The 23,166-nt window shown below is 47.4% G+C and overlaps 2 protein-coding genes across 17 annotated transcripts in view; both read left to right on the top strand.

Annotated features, from left to right (window-relative positions):
* The window catches only part of whrna (whirlin a), a 57,738-nt gene extending 53,410 nt beyond the window's left edge, over nt 1-4,328 (top strand). For all 5 annotated transcript variants that reach the window (XM_076980028.1, XM_076980027.1, XM_076980029.1 and 2 more), the window contains 2 exons: nt 418-540; nt 2,728-4,328. In XM_076980028.1, the coding sequence (XP_076836143.1) occupies nt 418-540; nt 2,728-2,910 (306 nt within the window). In that variant the 3' untranslated portion in view covers nt 2,911-4,328. The remainder of the gene's footprint in view (nt 1-417; nt 541-2,727) is intronic.
* Nucleotides 4,329-8,645: 4,317 nt separating this feature from the next.
* Nucleotides 8,646-22,981, top strand: akna (AT-hook transcription factor). 12 transcript variants are annotated; one of them, XM_076980092.1, is made up of 27 exons: nt 8,662-8,790; nt 8,907-8,969; nt 9,215-9,301; nt 9,829-9,982; nt 11,742-12,107; nt 12,353-12,500; nt 12,710-13,517; nt 13,615-13,915; nt 14,152-14,226; nt 15,867-16,023; nt 16,334-16,422; nt 16,637-16,696; nt 16,815-16,927; nt 17,012-17,177; nt 17,360-17,529; nt 17,703-17,840; nt 18,025-18,232; nt 18,386-18,489; nt 18,756-19,051; nt 19,224-19,365; nt 19,783-19,953; nt 20,097-20,239; nt 20,870-20,995; nt 21,076-21,204; nt 21,309-21,419; nt 21,536-21,683; nt 21,849-22,981. In XM_076980092.1, the coding sequence occupies exons 5-27, from the start codon at nt 11,922-11,924 to the stop codon at nt 22,066-22,068; spliced, it is 4,209 nt and encodes a 1,402-aa protein (XP_076836207.1). In that variant the 5' UTR covers nt 8,662-8,790; nt 8,907-8,969; nt 9,215-9,301; nt 9,829-9,982; nt 11,742-11,921; the 3' UTR covers nt 22,069-22,981. The 12 variants fall into 12 exon arrangements, with proteins under 12 accessions (XP_076836214.1, XP_076836211.1, XP_076836206.1 ...); XM_076980091.1 differs by having other exon boundaries at nt 8,649-9,027; XM_076980090.1 differs by having other exon boundaries at nt 8,649-9,097.
* Nucleotides 22,982-23,166: the final 185 nt, after the last annotated feature.

Here is a 23,166-nt window from a genome sequence, read left to right as displayed (position 1 = left end):
AGTCAAATCATCACACTTTACATTTGTTTCTCATTCACCAATTTTAGTTCCCATTTCATATCTCGTTTTAGAAAAGCTTTTTAAAGCAGTGTCCCAGTGAGCTTCCGTGTGCGTCTGCGTACAGATATCGCAGGCGGGTTTTTAGATGAATGTTGTTTGGCACGCGCAGGCAGAAAGGCAGATTGTGAAATCGCTCTCGTGGTTCGAACGGGGCTGTTTGAAACCATCACGGATGAGATGTTTCCTTCTGCTGTCGGATCTCCGCTGGGAGGTCCGTTATCAAAGCCCAACACGTCGGCTTCTGCCTCCCTCCACCTTTCTTCTGCCGGGGTCTCTCCGTCGTTCGTCGCCTTCACGTTGTTCTTTTTCCTCCTCACTCCTTCGGTCTCGCCGTGACCGCGGCCCGCCTCGCCCCAGCCGGGCCTCCTGGAGCCCACGTCCACCCTGGTGCGGGTGCCCAAGAGTGCCAGCACCCTGGGCATTGCCATAGAGGGGGGTGCCAACACGAGACAACCACTGCCACGCATCGTCACTATACAGGTGAGCTTGCTGCCAGCCTCTTCGAGGAGAGTGTGCCTACTACCTGTCTCACACCCCTACTACCTGTCTCACACCCCTCTCTTTCTCTATCTCTCTTTGTCTCACACACCTGCTCTCTCTGTCTTAGACAGGTGCGACTACGTTGCCACATCCCTTGGATTTGAATATGAATTGAAACACTGTCTCCTTTCGGTTCTCTAGATCTGGAAACTGGCAGGTTTTGTGGTTGATTATACCATTAAAACTGTCATGCCTCAAACTCCCAAAGAGTGTGAGACAATGGCAGTCAGAAAACAGGCCAATTATGGCCGCCCGCAGTCTGTCACATAAAGGCCTAATGAGAGCAGGGCCACTTTCACTCGGTGAGAGAGAGACGCATGGAGCACGTGGTGTGCAGTCAGACAGCCAGACCTAAACGCCGCACCAACGGTTCCTCGCTGTGACGGAGGAGAGGAGCGCTTGAGAGCTTTTGTTAGAGCTCGAGGCTACACCAGTCTTTGGGCTCCTGCGTCGTCTCTCGTTTTTTAAATATTCAGCTGTTGTTTGGTGGGGAAACAGGCTCTCGCCGTGGCTGTCGGTGTGACGTTCGGCTCAGCTCACACGCAGGTGGCCGTGGCCCGTGTCTGCACTGCGAGTCCTGGGGGAGGGGCTTAACGGCATCAGGGACATTTCAGGCGTTGTCTATAGCATCTATTATATCATAATGCCATGGCGACTCGAGTGTAGATTTGACTTAATTTGTAAAGCATCTAACAGGTGCTTTTGTGTGTGTGTGTGTGTGTGTGTGTGTGTGTGTGTGTGTGTGTGTGTGTGTGTGTGTGTGTGTGTGTGTGTGTGTGTGTGTGCGGGGGGGTGAGTTGGCCAAGCGAGGGTGCCCGCAGGACTCCGGGAAGGTCTGTCACTGGGAGCTGATTGCATGTATTATGAGCAGGAGAGAGAGCTGAAGCTCTTAGAGGCTAATGTGTGATAGAAGAAGTGCTGATTACTGTTGGCTTGGCCTCAAATGAACACACTCGGAATAAAAGAGGGAAAGAAAGGGACGGAAAGGTGGAAAGAGCTATTTTAATGAAGCAGTGAGGAGGGAGGGAGAGAGAGAGAGAGAGAGAGAGAGAGGAGGGAAGGAGATGTCTGTGGAGACAGAGAGAAGCTCTAGGTGTCGTCTGTAGGAGGCGACAAACAGCCAGGCATGAGTGGGTTTTAACTCCCAGGCAATGGCAGGATCACCAGCGCTGTAATGGAAACCCAAGAGCAGGAACATCTGTGGAGGAGATGAGGCTGAAGGCTCTCACCATCTTTATACGTCCCTTAAGAATGCCAGCCGTGGCGTCTGAGCGGCCGAGGAGCTGCCGGCCATTTGTGTTTGGATCCTTCAGCACCTCGGCTGGACGCTCTGCCATCTCCCCTCACGATCTGCACATCTCCGCGTGTAGTACAGTCGACGCGGGCCGCCAGTCCCGGGGGCAGACTTCTACTTTACTGAATTGCTAGTAATGTGTCTGTCGGTGCAGAACAGTGGTTTTCAACCTGTGCGCCGCGGCCCCCAAGTGGGCAGCATTGGTACTGCAAGGGCCAAAAGGCGTATTTGTTTTCCTAGTAGTAAAACTCCTACCAGTATATACAGATTTTTCAACAACCGTAATTTCAGATGTGATATTATGTCAGTTCTTTGCCAAAAATGAAACTTTAAATAAAACTACATTTTATCTGCTTGTTGATTCGTAATACAGTATGTGACTGGTGGATTAGCAAAGATAGTGATGTTAATTAGTGCAAATCTGAGTAAAAATGTTTCTATTGTCTTTTATGACCCATCATGTTTTAGCCATCATTGATAAATGGATAAAAACAGCATCTTTCACAGTGAAGCATCCTGAGGTCCATCTACAAATGAAACGTCCACCATATGTTTAGTGCTTATTTTGTTGTGTGATCATGCTATTGAAACTCTAAATAGGACACATTGCTGTAAGAGATTTGTAAGAGATTTTAAATGGTCGATTACATTTTCACGTGGGCCATGGAGCATTATGGTGGGGGTTACGTGGGCCATGAGTTGCTAAAGTTTGGGAAGCCTTTCAATTGTTTATGCTGCAACATCTGATTTGAGATCATGTGAATTCAAATCCCAGCTCACTACATCGCTGAGCTCAAAGTGGATCTCTCTCTGTCTGTCTGTCTGTCTCTCAGAGAGGAGGCTCCGCCCATAACTGCGGGCAGCTCAAGGTGGGCCAGGTGATTCTGGAGGTCAACGGGATCTCTCTGAGGGCGCGGGAGCATCGCGAGGCAGCGCGTCTCATCGCCGAGGCCTTCAAGACCAAAGAGAAGGACTACATCGACTTCCTCGTCACGGAGTTCAACGTGTCATTATAGGACCTCAGGAGTTATGGGATGGGAGTGTGGGGGGGGAGGGGCTGTGTGGGGCCCAGAAACAAGGACTGGCACGATGGCGCCACCTGTCTGTGGCACGGCGCTCCTCTCTTGGCGAGTAATGTCCGGAAGCAGAGCAGCTCTCGGTGTAAATACCACATAAAACCACCCAGTGCTTCAACACTCGCACTGTGACCACGCCCCCAGCCCACACATCTCGGGACGACAAGGCCACGCCCCCAGCCCACACATCTCGGGACAAGACCACGCCCCCAGCCCACACATCTCGGGACGACAAGACCACGCCCCCAGCCCACACATCTCGGGACGACAAGACCACGCCCCCAGCCCACACATCTCGGGACGACAAGGCCACGCCCCCAGCCCACACATCTCGGGACGACAAGACCACGCCCCCAGCCCACACATCTCGGGACAAGACCACGCCCCCAGCCCACACATCTCGGGACGACACCTCACACTCGGAGTGATAACTACACAGGTCATAACACTAGTCTTCAAGACTCGACACCTCCGCTGTTCAGATGCTCTACCACTCTCACTAAAAGGACTACACTAGTGTGTTTTGATGCGGTGTCTGCATCGCAGTAGTCGGTCTGTCCTCATTTGGGAGGCTGTGTGTCTGTATTAATTCCATTTGTTTCAGTTTTCTATTTATTTTATATAAGGGAACAACAACAAATGAACATCAACAGACACAAACGTAAAACCGAAGCTGCTGATTGTGATTCATGCTGAGGACAACAAGGGGCCGACCAGCTACGAGGTTCCTCACAGCTTCTTCTAAGAAGAAGTTCAGATGAACACGGACCTTCTTATTACTAGTCCAAAATTAATTTCTTTGTTTATCCTGGTCTTCAGTCGACCGCTTCATTTAGTAATTACTCTTACGCCACTGCAATTGAGCTCTGGGGCAAAGAATGCCAGGAGGGAAAGACAAAGAGAGAGAGAGAGAGAGAGAGAGAAAGAGTTTGAGACAGAGCTGTGAAACTGAAAATCCGTTCTCCAGATTTAGGTGGCATAGCCGGAGATCCAGAGGAAATGAAGAGGCACTTTATCCAATTATGACAGGAGAATCAGGAACAAGACATGGTAATCAGAGAGGAGAGAGGGGAGAGGTGTAGCCACTGGAACTAATGAAGACTTGCAGGGTGCTAAAATCCCCCTGGGAGAGACGTGGGGGGAAACGGAGGAATGTCTCGGCTCGGAGGTGCAGGAGGGAGGCACAGTGAGGTGTGCACCAACTGGTGATGTCACTCAAGTTACGTAAGAGGGGAAAATGTGAAGGAGTGGGAGAGAGTGAGACAAGTGTTTTATTCTGTTTGATTCTGTGTATGTTTGAGTGAGAGACAGTGACAGCAAGAGCGATGCATACAAAAAAGAATAAAAGAATGATATGGTCTGGGTGTGTGTGTGTGTGTGTGTGTGTGTGTGTGAAGGTGTGTGTGTGAACACACCTGAGGAGGAACACACTGTCCTTCTGTTATGCAGCTCAGTATTAATGACTGAACATCCTGCTCACATGGCTACACACTCCCGCTCAGACATGACGGTTGGATGGAGGTTCATCTCAGCCACACGTTCCCCCATTGACGAGCACCGTATGTAGCCTACCACATGTATTCAAATAGTCTGGATAGAACAAAAGTTTAATATAAAAATAAGTGTTATATATGTATTTTCTAAGTAAATATTTAGAACTAACAAGACCAAGTCCACTCAAGATATCATAGAAAGTTGGAGAAAGTTGCAGATGTTTTTAAGTAAAGCGATGTTTGCTGTGTTCTCCTATATTTTCACCTGATCTTTTTATCAGGCCCTATTTCATTTAACACTCTCCTCTTTGACCTCAGCAGTGATTCTGACTGGGGGTCTTTTCTCTCCACTGTAATTCCAGGCCTGTGTTCTGCTTGGGTGCATTAGAAATGATCCATCCTCTTTACAGTCAGCACGGTCCTTCAGCGAGTACTCCACCAGTGTTTAAGATTCAGTGCGTGCGTCCCAATGTGCAGAGGTACCGAGTTCTGAAACACTGGTGTAGAGAAGGGAGACCTTTTCATTTTTGTGTGTGTGGTTTCTCTCTTTTTTTTGCGCCGAGGCTCAGAGAGTTCCAGTCCCTGTTTCTGCATGACACGAGCCTTCAAAGGGAGGACAGCTGTGTGCACCAAACGTCTGGACGCACTGATGGATGTGTTTGTACAAATCTGGGATCAAAAAACCAGTGTCTGTACTGAAACAAACACGCACACACACAAAGATCTCCATACAGATTCATGTTACTGATCACAGGCTGGTGCAATTTCCTGATGCTTTTTGTCCGTGTCGGAGGCGGCCTGTGCTCTCTAGCTCATGTTCACCTGCTGTGTGCACACAAAGGCAACACTGTCACCTTTTCCTGCTTACAACGCCTCTCCATTAGAACGAGTGTTGGAGATGACGAAGCTGCCCAGGATGAGAACTCTCTCTGCCCGACTGCAGGTCAGTTTGATGTCGCACAGCGATGGTCATGGAAACAGTGAAAGATCTGCTGGTTTTCTCTTTAAGCAGCCTCCTTTGGTCTACATCGTGGTGAAACCATGACACTCCCAAATGAAGAGCACTTTCCAGTGTAGGACACAGACATTATTGTTTTTCACCATTATTTTTGTAGCCTCCCGTTGAACACCCTGCCTTCATTGACCTACCTACCGTCTGTTTGCCTGCCTCTTGTACAGTTTCATGAAAAGCGTTGTACACAGCCATGCTATTTATACAGAAAGTGTGTTTAATTTTTCAATAAAGATAAACTGCACAAGCAAAACTGTATCAGGCTCGTATGTTGTTTCTCCAGCTCTTTAGATGCTGAGGTTATGTTATGCATTCCCATGCTCACGTTTACAAATCGAGCTTTCTGAAATGTATTTACGATATATATATATAATTATATGCACACACACCATAGATGTGGGAGTGTGTAGGTGTCTGTTGGAGATGCTCTCGACCCCTGAATGAGGCTCACGCTTTTCCACAAACTCACCTAAGATAAATTAAAGCTGCTAAACTTAATCTAAAAACTTTTCACATATTTTTTTCCCAGCCATATCCCTGGGTATTTATATATTGAATACATATTCAATGACTTTTAGTCTGGGCTCTACTGAAGTCATTAAAGAACATGTCTGAACAACATGTCATGGGACCTGGAGAATCTCACATGCTGTGAATAATTCAGAACTAGTAATGTGTATTAAATGACATCAAATGCTTGATTCAGGGTGTTTTGAGAGGACACTTGAATTAAACAATTTGCATCAAATAGATGTGCTTTGTTGCATGTTACTGATAATACCTAAGACCACAGCCGTGTAGCTGACTCTATTAACCATTTAGTTAATAACTGAACTAATAACACTAAAGTGGTTATAAAGTCAGCTACACAGTTTCTCATGCATTCCAGCACTGGAAAACCTTTCCAATAATAATGAGTGATCTACAGTGTCAAAAGCTTTAGAAAGGTCAGTTTAAAGGGCAATTGCGCTGTGTCTGTTATCTAAGGCACTTATTATATTATTCATAAGTGTGGCCGCAGTTCTAGTGCTTTGTCTGACTCTACAGCCACAGTGATAATACTTTAAAACACTTTATGAAATAGAAAAGAGCATAATTGCAAATTTATCAATGACTAAAACTCTGCCAAAATAAAATATTTAATCCTTAAGATCTTTAAGATTGTTTAAATCTCTAATTCCCAGTTATTTAGGTGGATGACTTAAACAAGCCATCCATATATTTCATATAATTTCAGTCTATTACTGTATGTCAAATATGTCTTAAAGATGTAGCCTCCAAACATACGCTAGATACACCTACATATTTCTTAGTGCCAGAATGAGGCAGAATTAAGCATATCTCTGCACAACAGAGTGCTGTTTTGGGGTGTTTTATGACAACCTGCAGGAACAGTGCCAGGTCATAACAGGGTACAGACATGCTTGATCTGAACTGTTTTCCAGAACGTAGTAGGAGCAATCTGTCTATCCTCAGCAGTGTTGAAATGTAACTCCCGTTTGGCCTTTTACGTGATTTAAAAGCACTGATTGCCAAACTGGCCAAAGAATTCAGTGATTTACGGATCTTCAAGTCCTGGCTTTTGATCAGGCTACATTTCTTTTCTGCAATCAGGAAATAGGGGACCTAATTAAGGAAATTGTATTTCTAGTGCACCCTGTGAAGACTTGCATCTTGAAGAAAGACTTGGCCACTTGAGCAGTTCACCTTCTATTTGTACGTAAATCAATTAAGTGTGTGTGTGTGTGTGTGTGTGTGTGTGTGTGTGTGTTCCTAACTGACTTGAAAGTGAAATGAAAGTTAATATGGAAACATTGACACATGAAAGGAAAAAACCCTCTCACCACCTTTTCCATATCCATTTGCTCAAAGATTTTTAAGACTTGTAAAGTAATGTGTTTTATCAGGCTCTGAGAAACCTCAAGAAGCTGTAATATCACAAAGTCCAGTTTAGGAACATTAGTCTCCTTACTTTAATGTGATAAACGTCATGGCCATGGTCACACTTGACATGAGGAGCTCGGTTGTGCTAAAGGATTTAGATTCAAACAGCTGGAATAAACTAGATAGAATATTCAGAGGTACCTCATCTTCCGCTACTTTAAATGCAGATTAATAGTGTTGCCACCTGTCCCGGTTTTCCCGGGACTGTCCCGGTTTTTCTTCTTTTTAATATTCGGTCCCGGCAAAAAACTAGGTTGAACTAGGTTAGTTCAAACCACGATTCAGGGTGTTTCTGCACACTTTAAATCTGTTTTTTTCTCGCTGTGTCCATTTTAAACCCCTCCGGTAGCATTTTACGTTCGCCACCCCCGCCGCCACCCTGTGTCAGTATGACAGTGTCCTTGTTTTTTGTCAGACCTAGGTGGCAACCCTAGTTTTTAAGCTTTAAAATAATAATTTTAAACATCATACAAAACTGTCTGTTTAAAAGTAAAGCTAAAATAAAATAGCCCTAAACCATAAACAGTAGGCCTATAGAATCAAAAAACAAACGGTACACCCAGGCGAACTAAAAGACACGTGGAGAGACGCCTCCATCTTGTGCTTGACACAGGTAATGCAGTCCTTCATGTATTCAATGAGGATACGGCACAATTACACAAATAACAGCTTCAGTCTTCCCTAGTTAAAGACTTCCACTAAACACAAACAATGTTGTGTCCCAACAGAGAACTTTTTTGTGATTTGCACAAACGCTTTGTGTGTAAACATCTCCCTTGCTACACGCAAACGTTATAAGGCATTGGCAAAATAAACAAAAACACGTTATTAACGCCGTGAATGTCAGCATTTTATCCAACTCTATCCCTACCACTCTACAACTATCCTTCAACCCCTCTACCTATTTACTACCCCTATACAACCCCTCTACCTCTTTACTACCCCTCTAATACTCCTCTTCAACCCACTACCCCTCTACAACCCCTCTACCCCTAATACTCCTCTTCAACCCCTCTACCCCTCTACTACCCCTCTTCAACCCCTCTACCCCTCTACTACCCCTCTTCAACCCCTCTACCCCGCTACTACCCCTCTCCAACCCCTCTACAGGTCTCAACCAACTACATCTCGTCTCAACGTGGCGAAACCAGAGTGATCCGCCCTCAAATTCACTCCTAGCCCTAGCTGTTGCCACTACGCCAACTACGTAAAGTTTGTGGACAGTTCGGACTTTTACGCTACGTCGCTATCAAACTCAGCCGCATCTTCCGCAAATGCCGGACGACACAAATCGCCAGTTGCGTTGTTGAGACCAGTGACTATACGGTCTCTGGTTGATACCGACTTGTTTAAAAAAACTACGTACAAGGAGTGAGTGGGAAAAGATTTTATTTGCTGGAGGAAGACCAAACTGGAGAGGGCGACTGTACATATACAAAAGACATGTGCTCACTTTTAGTTAGTTAACCCTCCTCTGAATCCAACAGGACAAACCCAAAAGGAGCGGAGAGAGGCAGGACGCCGTCCGCGGAGCACGGGAGATGTCCGGGGTAACTCACCCGGGGTAACCCGCACGGTGCTGCGGTCCCCTGGCGAGGGCGGATGGGGGTGTGTTGTGTTGTTAGTTTGTTGTTCTCAAGGCGACGGAGACTCAGACACGAAGGCCTGGCGAATTTAAGTACACTGATTTTTCATTAGTGGATTTGGATTAGTGTATGGATAACGTTACCTAAGTTAAGGTGAGCTTGCAACAATTCAGCGATTACTAATAGTATTTGCTGTGTTTGTGTTACAGGTATAAGTTGCATGAAGTCAACTGGTGGTTTTGAAGCAGTATAAACTCGTGTGTGTGTGGTGAAGATGAGCAACTGTGTGTAGTTAGGTGAGCTGTAGATCACTTGCTCTCTGCAGACAGGTTATCTTACAGGTTTAACTAAAGAATTGAAAGATTATAGTTATGTATGTAGATATTACACTGAACACTGATTATCTACCATAATGCTTTTGGGAAACAGATCCGTTATAAGTGGGTTGTTAAGCAATGTTTTGGAAAATTGTTTCTATGTATTTTTGTTGCAGAAATGCAACAAATCAGGGTCTTTGGACCTCTCTACTTTATTGAGTTCTTATTATTTGACCTCCATTAAAATGATGTAGATAGAGTCATAGATAGGGGATTGGGTGGGTTTTCCATCATGTAATCAGCTTTTGAATATGTAGTTTGTGTAATTTACTACATTCACCATATGACATTTGTTAAAAACTGGAGTAGGTTTTATCTGTGTTTGTCTCCAAAGGAGAAATTTTAAGCTTTACATGTTTACTTGTTAAGTTTCAGTATTGGTCTCTGTGTCCTTGTGAATGACCCTGGAACGTAAGTAGCTTATGACAACACGGTCGTCTTTACAGACCTGCTCAGCTCTCTTGGGACGTCAGCACTGTGGGATCCTGCCGCTGCCCATGCAGAAGATGTGTGATTCTGTTGCTGAAATAGCTGGCGCATTTTGCTGAAGCTACAACAGTGTGAGAGGCTGGTGAACTTGAGAAGAAGAGAGAACCCCAGGCAAGCGCTTCATTAGCAGAGCACGTCCACCACTCCTTCAGAATATGAGGGATTAGGTGTGTGTGTGTGTGTGTGTGTGTGTGTGTGTGTGTGTGTGTGTGTGTGTGTGTGTGTGGTGCTAGAAGCCTGTATTGGGCTTACATGCATTTCTAAAGATCTGCTCTTTGTCCGGGAGGGCCACAGTAGCATTTCACACAGGCTCGGGTGAGTATTACCACCTTGACGCAACTCGTTAGGTGCTTGTGGGTAAACTCCTTGGGGCAAGTAGTGAGTAATGTTGTAGGCCAGTGCCCTAAAGGACAGGGAGCATTTGTTCAGTGTGTGCATGCACATGCATGGTGGGGAGACTTTATGAACATTTTTTAATGAAACAAGATTCACAAGATTTCTTAGGAAAAGTAAAAAGGTTATAGACTAGCGATGAGAGTACAATGCCATATAATGACATTTCACACAAGAGCAGTGAGGTTAATAAATGGAAACAGTTGATAAGTCAGAACTAGAAACGTGCTAAAGCAAACTAACGGTATGATGTATAGAAGCAGTGTGGCATGGTTAGCATTTAGCACCCAGTCCCAGTGAGTGTCCGGAGGCCAGCTTCTAGACTTATTTGTCAAGTAGAAGATCTATACACATCTTGTTTATAGCACTCTCTATAATGGATCAGATAAAAATAAATAGTGATTCTTCAAAATAAGGTACTGGTGGTGCCCACAAAAATATAATAAATAAATAAAACTACAGTGCACATGCTCCGGGTCGCTTGTCTTACAAAAACAAACCTCGAGACACTCTCTCATCTGGGCTGGTGCTTGGCTTGAATGCTGATTGGCTGTGAGAAGAATGTTACGTTGATGTCAGTGGTCGTCAGCGCAGTGGTTGTTGTTTTGATCACCATGACAACTAGAGGTCCAGTGGAGCATGTGGAATGGCTTTCAACACCGTTCCACTTTATGATCGTTTGACTGTTTATAGATCTGACGGGCAAAAGTCATGTCTCGTATTTTCTCGTATAAGGTACTGGACTGGTAATCAGAAGGTTCCTGGTTAAGGTACTGGACTGGTGATCAGAAGGTTCCTGGTTAAGGTACTGGACTGGTGATCAGAAGGTTCCTGGTTAAGGTACTGGACTGGTGATCAGAAGGTTCGTGGTTAAGGTACTGGACTGGTAATCAGAAGGTTCCTGGTTAAGGTACTGGACTGGTGATCAGAAGGTTCCTGGTTAAGGTACTGGACTGGTGATCAGAAGGTTCCTGGTTAAGGCCCCACCATTGCCAAGTTACCACTGTTGGGCCCGTGAGCGAGTCACAATTGCTTGGGATAAAAGTGTCTGCTAAATGTAAACCTACAGTTATGCAGTGCTTTATTATGAGGCTTAATCATGGCCTTTGGGTGCAGCTGTTTACTGTCACGCGAACAGCTTGTTAATCCATGTAGTATTTCATCACTACCGCACCTCGCTGCAGTGTTAATGGCAGTGTTAATTAGAAGGAGTTGCACGTTTTGCAGTTGTATCTGTTGGACAATATGTAGCACCTGTTAGGCAACAGTTTATTTTCTTCTAATTACACGTTTATGTTTTTACGCATGCTGGGTTCACTTCTAAATATAATGGTTTTGTTAGCTTCTTTCCATGTGAATGCATGACCCAGTTTAAACTGTTAAATAATAGTGTATCCATTATTCGTGTCCATGTAGGCAATTATGGCTTTAATAATAGAAAATGTCTTTTTTTTATGTCTTTTGTCTTGATTTTCAGATTTAGGTTTCGACAGTTTTTGATGAGTCGATATTAACCAGCTCGATCAAACAGGCGGTGCTTGCTGCTGCCATGGTAACGAAGAGAGACCCCATGACCACAGTTAGGGAGTGGACCAGAGGGTGTTCTGTGAGCCTGCTCACGGTGGTGTGAGACACAGGCCGGGAACCCAGAGTGCGAATGGAGAGGAGAAAGAGTGGCACCAGGGTGGGGGTACCTGTCTGGACTCCTGCCCCAGGGTACCCCACACCCCCCAGCCCTGCCGGGTCGCCGCCCAGCTGGGCTCAGGTGGAGGACGAGGACTTCCACACCCACATGGACGAGAACGGCATCATTGGCTTAAGGGGGATGTTAGAGGTGAGCAGGGTGAGTAGCTCACAGCACATTCCCAACGACGGCTTCATGCTTGTGTTGGTGCACAGTACTGTGTATAATAATAATAATAATAATAATAATGTCAGGAAAGTGTTTTAACGTTATGAATCCCCCGTTTGTCGCTCAAGATGCAACTGCAGCACTAGGACGAACTTTGTACTTCTAATTGTTTGCATTCCGGTTAATTATCATGATGTGAAACGCAGTTCACATTCACCATGAATTCACACACTTAGACTGGTGAAGAGACCTTTGGAGAAGAGGAAGAAGACTTGTTATGGGATGCAGGGACCCCAGAACCTGAAGACAGCCCACCTCGCGCACTGGACGTCTTTGGCTCGGAACCTCCCTCCCTGTCCCCCGGAGACTGCTGTCCCTCACACGGTACTCGTCTCCTTCAAATCATTTACCACAATGGCCATAAGGGACAATGGTCCTCACAGCTGTGTCCGTGGACACCATATAAAAAGTTTTTAATGCCATGGCCACTTTGTTGCACAGATAAAAATCTTGTTCAATCAGGGTAATCTTTTCTGTAATGGTACCTGTCGGCTCCAAGAGCTCTTAAAATCTTTTTCTGTTCTCTTGTTCAGATGAGGGCGATGGCAGAGTTGCTCTGGAGGACTGGAGTGGTGATGAGGATGGACGGGACCTTGATGAAGATGATGTAGAGAGCCTGACAACCCGCAGGCCTACAGACAGAGCTAGGGTTCGAGACTTGGGGAGTGATGGACGTGTGGAGGGGGGGGTACCTAGAGATCAGGCCTTTCTTCTCAGAGGAGGAATGAATCACCGGGAAGACAGGAAGGAGAGCCTTGATGATGGTTGTAGAGTGATGGTTGAAGAAACACAAGCACCTTTACACAATGGTTACAATGACATGCAGGCGTCGAAGGAGGAGAACGGAGTATCCTTGCCTCCTTCCTCCACAGGAACTCCTCATACATCTGTTCCTCCCCGGTTCTCCTCAGAGGAGCAGACAAGTCACTGTGAAGCTGAACCATTCCCAGAGCTGGTGATCACCGACAACGTACCTGAGCTTCTTATTGGTCGATTCAGTCACACCCTTGGATCTTATCAGCCTATCAGACATGATGATGGTGAGACCAGGGCTGACACCACAACTCTGGCCACAACCATCAGCCCTGGGTCTAAGATTCAGCCTGGAAGATCAAGCAAAGGAAAAGAAGCCACAGCAGAATTAGAGAGACAGACTGTTGATCCTCACTACAGTTCCCAGCAGCCTTCGGTTCCCTGTTCCCAGCGTACACGCCCGCCACCTGGATTGGCTCCCCAGCAGACAGCTAGAGGCCAGAGCTCTTCCCGAGTCTCCTCCACTCTCCGCACACCTCACAGCCCCGGTTCCCCCAGAACCCCTCTCACGGACCTGAAGGATGTTGGGTGAGTTAGCATTAGCTGTATTTGGGTTAAGTGTCCTAGTGCAGGGGGAGCAAGGTGCTAGCGACGCCTTGTGTTTGTGTTGTGTGCGTGTTCTCAGGAGGGGACGGCTGAGTCACCCACTACCAGACCTTTCCAAAGTGGAGCCCCGGGTTCGGTTCCCCAGGAGCGGCTACAAGCCCCCCGTTAGCGGGAAGCCTCCTCGCGGAAGAGGCTCAAAACCTGACGCTCCTCTGGTGTTCAAATCCCCGGCGGACATTGTGAAGGAGGTTCTGCTCAGCAGTACCGAAGGGCTCTCGGACAGCCCCGCCCCTGTGGCCCCCCAGCGGCCGCTCAACAGCACCCTGCCCGAGGAGTTCCGTTGCCCTCTGAAGGCCAGCGCCCTGGTCCAACAGCTTCAGGTACAAAGAAGAGCTTTGCTAAGAACGCCATTGAGCATGGACTAGGTTAGGTCCGTGCTAGTTAACGCATCTGCGCTAGTTAATGCGTATGCGCTAGTTAACGCGTCTAGAGCTGTAAGATACAGACACTGTTGATCTTGGAAGAAAAATGGAAGAATGAGGAAATGACTCTTACTTCTCTCTCTCTCTTTCTTTCTTTCTTTCTTTCTCTCTCTCTGCCTCCCCCTCACTCAAAGGAGGATTACAATAGGCTTCTCACCAAGTATGCAGAGGCTGAGAATACCATTGATCGACTGCGTTTGGAAGCCAAGGTTCTATTGTGCTTTGTGTGTGTGTGTGTGTGTGTGTGTGTGTGTGTGTGTGTGTGTGTGTGTGTGTGTGTGTGTGTGTGTGTGTGTGTGTGTGTGTGTGCGCGCCCACGTGAATGCCGAAGTGCACCTTTATTTGGATGTAAAACTACAGCTGCCTCCTGTCCGTAACACTGAGCGGTAGGCTACATGTTCTATTCACAAGCCTCTCTTAAGATCACAATGGTAAGACACACACTTCTGGCTCCGATTCCCTCTCCCGTTTGATGTCAGTTATTTATAGAGCTCTCTGTTCTGCATGCAAATCACGGCCAGAGAGAGCATGGATGCAGACGCCTGTCATGATGACGGCTCATTCTTGAGCTCGACCAGACGCTACAGTCTGGAGACAGACGCTACAGTCTGGTTACAGACGCAACGTCTGCCCGAGGGCTCCAGGCTCTCTCCACACTGGACCACTGACTTGAGGCTGACGTGGAAATTCCCTGCATCGAGAATTTCTGATTTGCTAGGCTTTCATCAAGGTTGTTGCTTCTGACTGCTGGTGGGATGTGTTGCGGGGACGGTGAACCGGTTGGAACCCAACACGAACCTTTAGCCCACAGCGGGGTCACAGCTCAGTCAGCCTGCCAAAGAGCTGGCCCGGAGTCCTGCGAGGACGAAAACAGGATGTGATGTCATAGGCCCTTTGACAGGGATATTTACCTCGTCATTGTTCCGGTCCTCGACACGTGATTGGGCGTGTTGAAGACACAGAAGAGACATGACGCAGCGAGTGCTGGAGTTAGTCCTTCAGTAGTTCTGGAGTTCTCCTACAAGCTTTGCCTCTTGGTCGCTGGTGTTCAGTTTGCCCTTAGCCTGATGCTAATGAATAGCGCCTTAGCCCCCCCATACTGTGCCCATCTGTCCTTCCCTTTATCTGCGCAGCGGGGGAGGGGGAGCAGTACGGCGTTCGTTCGGATCAGACCCTACCGAGGTCTCGCTTCACTAACGAGACTTCACTAACGAGAACGTTAAGCGTTAGTGAACTGCAGCCGTGGTGACCAGAGATGTGTTTCAGACTAGAGCAGCGTGGTGTATCGTGTTTCTGTGCTGTAACACCGACGCCTCAGAAGACATCAATATGCAAATGAGCTCTCTAACTGCTCCCTGTTCCTTGTGTCGCATGCTAGCTCTGTGTAGTGTGTGTGTGTGTGTGTGTGTGTGTGTGTGTGTGTGTGTGGGGAATGGAAGGCCAGCTTACAGGGGTCACCCAGAGAGGAGATGTGCTGTTGCTGTGATTTAGTGTCTGTAAGGCTTATCGGAAAGGACCATTTTCCCACCTTCTGTGTGTGTGTGTGTGAATATGTGTGTCTGTTTTGTTGGAACCTTCAATGCATCTGTGCATGCATGTGTGTGTACACACGTATACAGATATAAGCGTATGTACATACACAAAATGTTCAGTATATTCTCAGTATGTTAGGAAGGCTCTAGTCACAGCTGTACATGTCTCTCCTGATCTTCAGCAAAGAACCTGCCCATTATTTATTTACATCTCACTGTGTTTTTCTACTGTTGCTACTATGGGTAGTTGTTAGATTACATACTTCTTACATACAACTGATGTGTGCGGTATCATGCCATGTGTGTGTTCCACACAGGTGAGCCTCTATTCTGAGTCTTCCAAACACAGCTGCCCTACTCTGTCAGGTGTTCTTCCACTGGGGTCAAAGGTCATGACCCTGAGTTTTCCTCAGGCTCAGAGAGCCGAGCTGAGTGCGAGCCCCGTTCACCCGACTCAACAGACGTTCAGCTCAGGTAAGAGTAGCCGGGACAAAACGTTTGTTTTACAGTTAAATAAGACATTGGGACAAGGCCACCTTGTAAAATATACGCAGTTAAATAACAATTAAACTCTAGTATTGAGCTGAGTGGATTGCCGTGTTATTACCCAGTAAGCCTCGAGCCTATTGACAATTAAGAGCCGCTCCCAGACAGTAAAGACAATGTAATGGTATATACAATAATGCAAAGTCGATAAATGAGAAGGTCGATAAATGATATATACTGTGTGTGTGTGTGTGTGTGTGTGTGTGTGTGTGTGTGTGTGTGTGTGTGTATCTTGTAGAATCGATTAGAGGAACACCCACAGAGTTGCTCCCTGCCGCTCGGCTGTCTGAAGCCCTCTCCAGACAGACACAGTTGCTGCAGATACAGGTGATGCCTTTGAAAACTCTTCACAAACTTGTGCTCCCTGGAGGTCAAGGTGCTCCAAGCACCAAGGTCGTGGGTTCTCGACCCACGATCGCTTAAATCACATTCAGTCAACATTGTAACCTGCTTTGGATGAAAGTGTCAGCTAAATACCATTTGTTTTGGTCAGTGGTAAAATGGCAAAGCTGTTTCTGTCTTGTGTCGCTTGTTTCGGCAGATCGATGAGTTTGAAGAGCTTCTACGGACCGGAAGCCTTAAAGCACGTGAGCAGATTGAGGTACCGTCAGTCTTTGTTTTTACTGAGCAAACGCAAGAGCAAGATCCCGGTTCCTCATGGGCACGTTGGGGAACGTGCGGCCCGCTGACGCAGTGCCGGTCATCTCGTTTGCGAGCAGGGGCTGAGCACGCTGGCCCAGGGTCTGGACGTGGCCGAGCGGGCCTACCTGGCATCCCAAGAGCGGCACCTGCAGCTGCGGGGGGGTCGGACCGGCACCTTCGACCCTGACCGGTGAGAGCAGAGCGCTTGGCCTACATGCTCTGACGCACACAGCGCATCTATAACTTCGTTTTTGCGTTTTTTTGTGTGTTTTAGGGAACTAGAAGGTCTGATTTTCCACGCAGGGATGCAATTGGAGGAACTGAGGGAGCGGGTGGAGCAGACCAATCAGAACCAGCCCACATCAGAACCTGGCTCAAGCCCGCCCCCTCATGCCCAGCAGCTCAGCGGCTCTCTGAAAGAGGCGGAGCCCCAGCCTGAGGTAGGAGAACCGATCAGAATTGTTATGAGAATGTGGTGCAGACAAGATAAATGCAAGCTTTTGTTTGAACACTAGATGGCGGTATAGACATGCAGCAACATACAGCGTCCCTGTTTGAGAAAACGGATTGACGTTAAATACACCGGGTGTTGCCACCACGTTCTCCCTCCATCTCTGCGCAGAGCCCAGTATCGGCTGTGTGTGCAGACGTCAGGGTGGAGGTGAGCTCCGTCAGTGGCGTGAGTGATGGAGACGGAGCGGAGGACGAGGAGGAAACGCTTCCGTCCGTTCTTGTTGCCCTGCACCACAAACACCCGCGGGTGGAGAACGACTTCAACATCCTCGTGGACCAGTAGGAGCCCTCTGACCTCTGACCTGTGTACTGTCCCAGAACGCATCGTAGTTCACCCGTTAATCGAGTCCAAAGTTCGGGTTTACATCTGTGACTGAGCTATTCAGGATGAATCTGAATGGAAATGTTTACACCAGCGTCTGAATGTGAACGTGTCTCTCCTGCACACCCAGCTCCCAGACGTCTAGACGGCCTTCCGAGGTGCCCGAGAGGTCGCGCCGTGACACTCCTCGTCCCGCGAGGGCCGATGGGACAGAAAACGGGTCACGGTGGAAGACTAATGACCAGCAGGACTCCAGCAAGCCGGTCCAGTGAGTCTTAACCCCTCTCATTTAATTCAGGTCAAGAGAGCTTTTCCGCGACCGAAGACGTTCCATCATCGGACAAACGCGGTTCAAGTCAGAAATAAACCGCGTGCGCAATAGTCTGGTGTGAAGTTCATTCGCAGGTCGACCTTGGTCGTGTTGACCTCCCGTCCCTGTGTGTCTCTGCCAGGCTGCTGATGGTCTATCCTCCTTCAAGCTCTGCTCACAGCGCACAGGTGGTTACCGCCGCCAAACCTCTCTCAGCATCGGCGTTACCAGGGCAACAGGCGAGCGGGAGCAGGTGTGCGGGTAGCAGGAAGTCCAGCAGCACCCGGGGAGAGACTGTGGAGAGAAGGAGCTGTGAGGCGGGCACTAGGACCTTGAGGGCACCTCCTCAAGTCAGTAACCGCAGCGTCAAGAAAGTTTCAGTTTCACTGGGCAGTAATTGTTAAGCTTTAACATGCATCACGTTCATTGTTGCATTAGATCTGGTCAAAGACGCAGCAAAGCTGTGGGTCACTTCAGATTTTATTGTGATTGTGATTCTGTAGGACGGGGACAGGTCCCCAGAGACGGACAGTGGCTTTGTGGGCTCAGATAGCAGTCGAGTCACTCCTGCAATATATAGTCCTATCCAGAAGAGGGCAGCAGTGAGGTGAGCGACTTTTGTACTGCACGCTCTTGTGGCGTTTCACTGCTCTCTTCTGGTTTTTAGATGCTGTATAGGAAGCTCTTTGTTTATTGGGTGGAGGTGGGGGTTACTTGAAGTTTAAATTAAATCATGTTGGAACAATGATATGAGACAAAAGCATCCAAGAATCTAGTTACTTAGGTTAAGTGTAGTTTGTTTTGTTGATATGGTAATACACTAATCGGTGGAAGTACCTCACAAACGTGTGTGTGTGTGTGTTCACTCCCCAGCCATTTCCCTGTTTCCTCAAGGGTGACCAAGCCATCTGTCATGGAGAACTCCAGAATAAAAGCCCAGGCTGTGTGTGTCGGCAGGCAGGCTGATCCCAGCCCACCGTTACACACACAAGCCTCTCCAGGTCGCTCCGCACCCTGTGCCCGTCCTGTTGGAGCAACTCCAGACTCCAGTGAGGGGGGAGGAGGAGGAGGGGCTGGGAGATGGGCCCCGCCCCACCCCGCCCACTGCCCCGCCCCTCGGCGCTGGCCCAGCAGTGGCATCAGTGAAGTGGGGAAACAGAGTGGCTCTGGTGAGTCCCGCACACAGGAGCTGTAACACGGCCTCGTACGTCACCATCATAGCCTCATATGCAACTTCTAATACTGCTACGTGTTTGTTTAGCAGGTCTATGGCCTCATAATGAATCGGTGGCCCATCAGTTTTCTCCCATAATTCCCCTCAAACCATCTCTCATTCCTTAGAAGAAGAAGCACAACAGGGCAACCGCTACAGCGAACCAGCCAATCAAGATTTCTGCCATCTTCGAAGCTCCTCCCCCACTCCACCCTCTCACTATAGCAGCCCCCCACCACCCCAAAGTTCTGCCCAGCTGACAAATCACCAGTGAGTCTCTCTGTAGCTGCCATAGCGATCGAAGCACAAGCAAGCTGATGAATTTCTGCTGTGGACTCGAGTTGCTGAAAGGGTTGAACTGCAGTGTTGTGTAGGAAAAGTCTCCAGTGTGCCAGTAAATTCTGTCTCAGAGAATTAGTGTTTTTTTTTCCCCTAAGGCAGTTGATCCCTGCTGAATACTTACATTTTAAAGATAATTAAATATTGGAGTTCTTTATTTTAATTGTGAGGGAACTGATACTCCCATGCAAACAAGTATAACCATGCTCAGTTATAGTTTGTGTTCATTGATTGATTCACTCATTTGGGAGTAAGCTAAGATATATGGGGTGAGATTGCATTGTGTGTCAGCAGCCTGTGCTTGGTTTGTTTCTAAACTATTCTCTCTCTTTTTTTTTTCTTCCCAAGGGAGGCGCTCCAGTCTTTGCAGGTGGAGGTAGACAGACTCAGAGAGCACCTAGAAGGGACTCTCAGGTTGGGAGTTCCAGCCAGGTCTGGAAGAGCGCCACCTTCTGCAATGGAGGACTTTAGAGACCCTACGTCCCATCGTACATCCACACCTCAGAAACGCTGTTTCAGGTATCTCACTTTTAAAATCCTTCACACCTCCCAGCTGACAAATTACTGTCAATGGCTTTTCGTTCTGAATTCCACAGCTCAAGCGTGTCTTATAACCGGAGTTTGGTGGGGAATGAACACGTTCACATGTGGATCTTGTGCAGGTCTTTAGAGAGGCCTACTCCGAGCACCAGACACGCGTGCGGCTGGCGGGGAGAGGAAGACGTTTACAGAAGGAAGACGGCAACGCTCACGCCCAGAAGGAGATCCGTGTCTGCGCACCGTCTCAGCTCACGGCTGGAACCCCGTGGGTACAACCACAAACATCTGACACGACATGTTTTCTAAAAGGCTTTAGTGGCTTTTAATTTCACTGCCACTGCACTCTTATTCCACTTTATTAGAAACACTATTAGAGGGTCTGATGCATTCTGGGGCACTGGGTTGGCCACTTGAATAAGCCCTAACAGGAATGAGGATATGGCCAAACGCAGAATTAAAACCATAGGCTTTCTGGATAGGGACCAAAGCTGACTAATACAGATGATGTAGGATTCTGTGATATAAATGAATGGTTTACTCATCACACTGGGCACGTACTCACGGTGTTTATGTATGGTGTAGTGTACAGAAGGCATGTTCAGCACTCCCAGCCGGAGGATGTTGGATGGTAGAGAGTGAGGAATTGTCCCTGGCTACACTTTGTACATGAAGGCCTATGAAATACACCTGTAACATAGATGTAGCTATTAAAGAGGCCAGTGAGTGGAGGTTTAAAGTGGAGGGTGAGTGTATATTCAGCTCAAGTTAAATACTTCTATAACCTGATGTCCTTCTTACAGAACCTAAAGCATGCAGTAGCAATTCCAAGGATTAGTACTGGACAGTACTGCTTTCTCGATGGCAAAGTGATTTTATATTTTCTGTCTTAAAAAAGCCACAGATTCTGAGCATGCCCGTTTTGAGGCGAAGCCCTGGACATGGAAGCCCAGCCCGGCATCCCCTAGAGCAGAGCGTGGAGCTCGAGCTAGAACTGACGCTGGCACACGACCCTGCAGGAGGAGTAAGAACACATCTCCACCATGGCACACTGTATCTCTGTGCGCTCCCAATGACATCATAAACAGTGTGTTTTCTCATCAGGTCAGCAGCGCAGTACGTCATCTGACCGAGCGGAAGAGAGTGATGATGATGATGATGATGATGAAGAGAGCAGGCGGCCAGCTCCTTTGTGCCGGCACTGTGTGGCACTACGTACGAGACCCTCCGCACGTAAGCATCTCATTTTGTTCTGCAACGGGACGACGGACGTCTCTGCTCCCGTGTATCGTGCTGCTTCGGTTCCCTTCACTTGTGAAACGCTGCCTTTTCACCAGGACCAGTGAGGACGGACGGCTCGCTCACTCGCACTCGGCCGGCCGCTAATCGCTGTCCGCTGTGTGGAGCACCTGGACCGAACAGAACAAGAACCAGACTCGCCGCACCTGGTCAGAACCCGCCTCGTTCGTCGCGATTTAACATTCAAACCTGAAGGGATTTTTGTTGTTTTATTCTGCAAAACATGTAAAAAAAAATATGTATAGAAACTTAATATTCATTTCAGCAGACCAAAGCTCCACCCAGAGGCAAGCTTGGCCAGTGAGCCCCACACACAAGGAGAAAAGGGGTGTGTTCTTGGCAGCTGCTCCTCCCCCTCCAGTGCTGGGCAGTGTGCCTGTGCTCCACTGTGTGCCAGTATGTCCCTCAGTCCTGTGAGTAGTGTAGGATAAATCATCCTTCTCCTACGGTTCCCCACTCACCTTTACTGTCTCTTGCCAGTCGTAATGAGGTCAGGGTGGGCAGAACGTTGTACACACAAGATTAACACTTGCCCCTCAGTTTCAACATGCTGGGATCTCCTCTCTACTCTCTTGTAGCTACTGCACCATTCCAGTGGCATCGTCGTCCCACCCAGATCCCGTTTACTTCCCCCGGAAGGAAGAGAGAGATCACAGGTCAAAGGTCAGAGGTCATCCCTCTCGGGACCACGCCGTGGCTGCCACCAACAGCACACGAAAGGCCTTGTGGCATCCTGCGTACACCCTCACCTCGGGACTCCAGCCCACGACCCTGTACGTGCGGTCCAGCATCTCCTGAGCCCGTCGGTGAGCCCTCCCGTCACTGCTGATCTCGGCAGAGGGGCCTCCTCTCTCTGCCTCCTCCTGACGGACCCTCAGGGTCCGCTCAATAATAGCCTGGCACTGGCCTATGGGAAATGCACCTCTACACCATGGCAGCTGTACTGTGATAAGCTAATGAATGAATTAAAACATACTGCACTTTGACGTTTTCGGAATATGCAGCCATTCTTTGAGATGCAGAAAAAGAAGAACTTGTGTTTAGTGTACGTGTTCACCAGATGGTGGTGTTTGTTAACACTTCTACACTATGTTTATTAGTGCCAATCTGAGGTATTTAATTTCTCTTATTTTTGGTCACATTTTTGTTTTGATGTAATGTTTGTTTATGATATGTTTTTGATTATAAAAACTATTAAGATAGATTTGAATTTTTAAAAATACATTTCAAACATTTAGTTTTGCTACTTATGCATCATTGGGTTTTGTTATGCCTATAAGAACTAGTAATACAGACTTTAGTCCTGAATTTTTTTCCCCACACATGATGTAGAAATACAGTAAATGCAGTACTACTAGCATACAGCCACAGTGAAGTCATTTCTGAGCATTTCCTTGGCACTGAGTGTACAAGGGCCACACGGTTTTGTCTGAACTACTACAAGATTAGAATCATTTTGGTTTGGATGTACTAATAGATCATCCTCAGTGGGCAATATATCAAACATTAAATGTGATGTAGCATAATTTGTCATTGACATCAGAGAGCTGTTGTAGTAGGACTGTTTTTAGTAGGACATGCGTATTGATTACGATAATTAATTTCTGTATTTTAATATTGGACAAATTATTTTTGAACCATTAGCCATTTATCAATTTCTATTTTTGTACCATTACTACAAAATTAATAAAACCAGTGCAGGAATCTTTAAGCATTTCATTCTGTAACCTTTCCTTTAGAGAGAAGCAAACTCCTTCACTTGCTTATATGAACATCACCATGTCATGCCTGCAGGTACATTACTGTTCTTATCCCATGAGACTAATGCTGTTTGTCACCTTCAGACTCGTGAGAACGTTTTCTCAGGTAAGACTAATGTGTGTATAGTTGTCTACA

The sequence above is a fragment of the Brachyhypopomus gauderio genome, chromosome 18, assembly GCF_052324685.1.
Source record: "Brachyhypopomus gauderio isolate BG-103 chromosome 18, BGAUD_0.2, whole genome shotgun sequence".
Taxonomy (NCBI): Eukaryota; Metazoa; Chordata; class Actinopteri; order Gymnotiformes; family Hypopomidae; genus Brachyhypopomus; species Brachyhypopomus gauderio.
Note: the sequence above shows the minus strand (reverse complement) of the source record. Positions and strands in the feature narration are given on the sequence as shown.